At 43.8% G+C, this 5595-nt stretch overlaps 1 protein-coding gene across 1 annotated transcript in view; it reads left to right on the top strand.

The window, feature by feature from the left end:
* The window catches only part of LOC116078658 (solute carrier family 22 member 5-like), a 24794-nt gene extending 19706 nt beyond the window's left edge, over nucleotides 1-5088 (top strand). Inside the window, exons 4-6 of the mRNA XM_031354012.1 lie at nucleotides 3-28; nucleotides 2509-2609; nucleotides 4485-5088. Of these exons, the coding sequence (XP_031209872.1) occupies nucleotides 3-28; nucleotides 2509-2609; nucleotides 4485-4728 (371 nt within the window). The 3' untranslated portion in view covers nucleotides 4729-5088. The remainder of the gene's footprint in view (nucleotides 1-2; nucleotides 29-2508; nucleotides 2610-4484) is intronic.
* Nucleotides 5089-5595: the final 507 nt, after the last annotated feature.

Raw genomic sequence — 5595 nt, 5'->3', positions numbered from 1 at the left:
ACCTTCCACTATCTTCGATCCAAGTGAGGTAAATACCATGTGGAAGCTGCTGGGGAGGCTCACACTCAGCATTTTAGGTCAGCAGCATACAACAGAGCTCATAGGAACTTGGCCTTGCCTTCCCTAAGTCATGGCCACCCCTAAAGCAAGGTTGCTAAAATGCAGAAGCTGGAGGAATAGAGATGATTTCAGTCTGTAAAGTGCTTGCCACACAAGCATCAGGGCCCGGGTTCAGATCCCCAACAACAGACTAAAAAGCCAGGCATGGCTGAATGTGCCTGTAATCCCAATACTGGGGAAGCCGAGACATAAGGATCCTTGGGGCTTACTGGTCAGACAGACAAGCAGTCAGTGAGAGACCCTGTCTCAAAGATAAGCTAGAAAAGTGATTGGCAGTGACATCCCTGGTCAACCTGTTACCTACACACACACACACACACACACACACACACACACACACACACACACACACTTGAAAAGTTGAGTAATGGCTTCCAACTACTTTTCTCTAATGGAATTTTTTCCCATTCTTCTTTTACTTCTTCTCAAGGTAATTATAGTTGGTTGGGGGTTTTTTGTATTGTTTTGTTTTGTTTTTCTTTTTTTTTTTTGGTTTTTGGTTTTTGGTTTTTCGTGACAGGGTTTCCTCTGTGTAGCCCTGGCTGTCCTGGAACTCACTCTGTAGACCAGGCTGGCCTCAAACTCAGAAATCCACCTACCTCTGTCTCTCAAGTGCTGGGATTAAAAGTGTGTGCCACCACTGCCCAGCCGGTAATCATTGTTTTTAATCATTACTTTTTCTCCCTATTTTCCTTTTTTCTTTTCTTTTGTTGTTTTTTGATACAGGGTTTCTCTGTGTAGCTCTGACTCTCCTGTAACTGTCGCTGTAGCCCAGGATGGCCTCAGACTCAGAAATCTGCCTGCCTCTGCCTCCCTTAGTGCAGGGATTAAAGATGTGTGTTGCAACCGCCTGCCCCTTATACTCCTTTTTAGATGATGTCTCACTATATAACCCTGTTTCATCTAGAAATCTCTGTGGAGGCTAGGTTGGCCTCAAACTCACAGAAACCTGACTGTCTCTGCCTCCTATGTATTCAGATTAAAATGATATGCCACCATTCCTGGCTTAATTATTTTTTTAATAGTAAACACCCTTCATAAGAAAGAGGTTTCTATTAACTCCAGTATTTGGGAAGTTATTTCTTATGCCTCAGAGAACATCATCTGAAGGTAATCAGAACACTGGTAGATTTACAATCAGCAGTGTCTGTCTCTGTTCACTCTCTCAATTAGTTGTTACCCGTCATCCTGGAACCTGGTTCTTTCTGATTGCCACTTCTCTTCCACATTCTCATGTACTTTGATGCCATGGCATAGTGTGGTCCTGGTTCTTGCTTCCTGTTCCCATGAGTTCCAGGAAAAAGACTCATGAGGTTGACACAGCAGATGCTGGCAGACTTTGCTCTGGGGTTTGTCTCTTATGTGAGAAGAAAGGGGACTGGTTAAAGGAACAACTGCCTACAGCCATGCTGCAGTGTGAGCAGCAGGCATGTTTGAGATGCTCTAGGCATGATGAGGACTTGGAGCTCGTAAGAGATGAAACAGTTGTTAATAAGCAGACAAGAAGTTGTGAATACCAAGAGCCCTGCTAGCATCTCCCTGAAGTGGGAGCCCAGCAACGGCTATCACTCATTGTTCTCCAGAGGGGCTCTGAAGCACAGAAGCAGGGCTGATGAAGGAGGCTGTTTTAAGCCAGGTGGCTTTGGTGGCATTTGAGTAAGGGGTTTGTCTGGGTGAACCCTCAAGCCTCATTGACCTCACTAAGGAAATGCAGCTGCTTCGGAGGATTCTTTGAGTCCCAAGGTGACCTTTTGCTGAATTGCTGAAACAAGTTCTACCAGCTTAGCTAAGAAAACAACAGCAGTGTGTTTAGACGGGAGGTTTAGTGATGGCCTTGGCTTTGTCAAATCTCATAGGAAGTTAATCTGGGTGAAGGGTGGGTCAGTTTTCCTGTTTTTCAATTTGAATTTTTTTCTCTTGGAAATAGATCAGTAACAGCACAGCCTGAGGACTCACAACATTCACCCCACTTACATATTAGCTCAGTAAATTCACAGCCACTTTTTTCTCTCTGCTAAGAGAGTTGGGAGTCAGCCTTACTTAAGTAACCTCAAGGCCTCCCTGAGAAGTAACACTGAAGATAGGCAGGCTGATGCAGTGAGATGACTGTCAGCTTTGGTCTCTGCCTTTACTGTGCTCCTTTCTTTTTCAAAACCTTTTTCTAATTTACTCTAGTTTGTCCTTGACAAAGCCTGCAGGGGCCTTGGACATCCCCTTGAGTCATTGTACTTCTGTCTTTTCAAGGAAGAACCTTAGTTCTTCCTTAGAAATGCTCCCTAACTCTTGAGAACTAGATAGAGAAAATGATGGATGCTAGGTATGTGCCTGTATGAGGCATGTCTTCAACTTGTTCTCCTTCCTAGACCACTAACTGTTGTCTTCCTACAGTTACAAGACTTAAATTCCAAGAAGCCTCAGTTGCACCACATTTATGATCTGATCCGAACACGGAACATCAGGATCATCACCATCATGTCCATAATCCTGTGGTGCGTAAGTGAGACCTGCCTGAACTGTACCCACTCTCAGGATTCTTGTCTACAGACATGCTTCAGACCAAAGCTGAAGCCTCTGTCATCGCATGATACAAGGATTCTTCCTTGTGATGGATGGCAGCCATGGGGACGTAACAGTTTTTAACATGATGGAAACCCAGAAAAGGAGAAGATGATTGTGGAGGCTGTTTGAGATCTAGGGATCCCACAAGGGAGTCCCACAGGTCTTTCCTTAGTTGACCTGTTCCTTGTCCCTTCCCTCAGTAGATTATCTGTGGTAAATAGCCAGGAAGAAGCTAACAGCAATTCTTCTGTGCTCATGAAAACAGAGGGAGTGTCCTGTAGGGACATTGGAGCCACATTGTCATTTACACACACCCTAAACAGCTCCCGCTCCATACCTGGCTGGGACAGTTTGGGGTTTGAAGAAGGGTCTCAATGAAGATACTTTATCCTTTAGGTTCCAGAGGCCGATAAGAGCTTTCTGGAAACAAGAAAGTAGGATATGGCCCTTCTGGGATATTCATAGACTATACTGAAGTCAAAGCTATGGCCTGGATGTCCTCTCCCTGTGTCTTCTGAGGTGTAACAGTTATCAGAAAGGAATCTATGATTCCACCAAGGGGGGAAGAACAAGGATACCTGCATAGCTTCTGCTAGACCCCTGGAACATTGGAGATCCTTGAGTCTACCGGATGAGTGGTGATAAGATGGTGAGAGGGTGGGGCTGGAGAGATGGTTCAGCGGTTAAGAGCACTGACCTCTCTTCCAGAGATCCTAAGTTCAATTCCCAGCAACCACATGGTGGCTCAAAACCATCTGTAGTGGGATCTGATGCCCTCTTCTGGTGTGTCTAAAAACAGCTACATAAAATAAATAAATCTTAAAAAATAAAAAATAAAAAAAGATGGTAAGAGGGTAGACTCAGTCCTTCCTGATGGACTCAGCCAGCTTTGCAAAAATAAGCTAGGTTGCTTTCTGGTTTGAGGGGAGGATCAGCCTGAGTCAAATTGTCCAGGATGCCTCAAAGGCAATGCAGCACACATGAATCCACCTCAGGAACAGGACCTGCTCGGAGACTATACCCCAGATTTCTAGCCTGGGGTATACCACTTAGAATCTCCCACACTCTGCTACTGTTCTGGAATTTCCTGATGCTTATGAGCCTAGTATCTTCCTTCTCTATAACAAGTTTCAACCTGTACATGACTTAATGATAGTCTCGATTGCTGTACAGTATAGGTCATCAATGGAGAACACCTACTAGTATCAGAGCCAGGCATGGGAGTGGATGAAAAAACAGTGAGGCCTCCCTCAACATTGAGAGCTCCCCCTTCTAGAACACTAGAGTTCCTGTCAACCCCTTCTTGACTGATCACAAATAGTCTACTGAGGGTCCTTCTCCAAATGTTTGTGCTATATTAATCTTTAATCTTTCACTTCTCTCATACCTTACCTAGTCCATTACTCATTCTCTAGTTCTTCTTACAGTTGCTGTTTGCAGAGCACATACAGCAGGAAACTGGGTTTTAGCAAATGCTTCAGAGTAGGATTTTAATGTTGAATTACATATTGGGACTTTTCCCCTAGTGATTAAGTCAGTGTGAATTATGCAGACTCTTTTAGTGAGACACTTTCTTTATGGAATGTTCTGAGATGCAGTGGCAAAGGTCATATACACTCCTCATTGTGGCCAGTGATACTTAACTTCTATGCTGTGAAGTAAAGCACAGGGTGGAGTCTACTACTGCCCTCCCATTCCCTGTATCAAGAGCAGTTCAGAACTCCCCAGGATGAAAGTTTGTCAAGGTGTGAGGGTCTGAAGAGGTGGATGTTGCTCCTACAGCTCTCTTCTGTACCCTGTTGCAGGCTGACCATATCAGTGGGCTATTTTGGACTTTCTCTTGATACTCCTAACTTGCATGGGAACATCTATGTGAACTGCTTCCTATTGGCGGCTGTTGAAGTCCCAGCCTATGTGCTGGCCTGGCTGTTGCTGCAGTACTTGCCCCGGCGATATTCTATCTCTGCTGCCCTCTTCCTGGGTGGCAGTGTCCTTCTCTTCATACAGCTGGTGCCTTCAGGTATGGAACACATTTGTTTACAGATGTAAGTCTTCGGTAATTCCCTTTCTTGAACCAGGCTATTAATGAAGTGTATGGAGTCAAGACCATTACATGTGTGCTGCATATATACAATGTTCACTTAAAAATCAAGAGATGGTATTACAAAACCAGTGTTCTTCATGGCCTGGGCTTTGTTCGGTGGAAAGAAAGCATTGGGCTGTTGATTAACTCCTAGACCCAAGTTAATATATTCATATGTATTTTCCTCACTAGAATAAAGAGAAAAGAAAGTCATCCCACTAGGCCTGTCTTATTACTTATTCAAGGAATAGCTGGAGTGGGTCTACATGGAACCTGTTTCTAGTGGAGAAGACAAGTTAGATGCTGGTACTTCGCAGGTGTTATTACCATCTGTGAACAGAAATATTGGAAATTCAGCTCATCTAAAAAGTAGTCATGGTGCCAGGTGTTGGTGGTATACACCATTAATCCTAGCACTTGGGAGGCAGAGGCAGGTGGATTTCTGAGTTCAAGGCCAGCCTGGTCTACAGAGTGAGTTCCAGGACAGCTAGAGCTATACAGAGAAACCCTGTCTCGAAAAACCAAAAAAAAAAAAAAAAAAAAAAAAAAAAAAAAAAAAAAAAAAGTCATGGCAAGAGGCATTCAGTAAAATTTACATGAGGTAACAGAACACCATGAGAATGTCAGATAGAACACTTTAGAAGATTTGATAGAGAAAATAGAGCAAGAGATAGTGGGTCACACCTGTAACCCCAGCATAAAAGGAAAATACAGAAGAATCAGAAGTTCAGGGTCATCCATGGCCATCAGGGAGCCTGGGGCCAACCTAGGTTACATGAGACCTTAATTATTAAAAAAAGAATAATAAATAAAAGCAGAGTTCTGACACATAT

The sequence above is a fragment of the Mastomys coucha genome, unplaced genomic scaffold (assembly GCF_008632895.1).
Source record: "Mastomys coucha isolate ucsf_1 unplaced genomic scaffold, UCSF_Mcou_1 pScaffold5, whole genome shotgun sequence".
NCBI classification, from domain to species: domain Eukaryota; kingdom Metazoa; phylum Chordata; class Mammalia; order Rodentia; family Muridae; genus Mastomys; species Mastomys coucha.
Note: the sequence above shows the minus strand (reverse complement) of the source record. Positions and strands in the feature narration are given on the sequence as shown.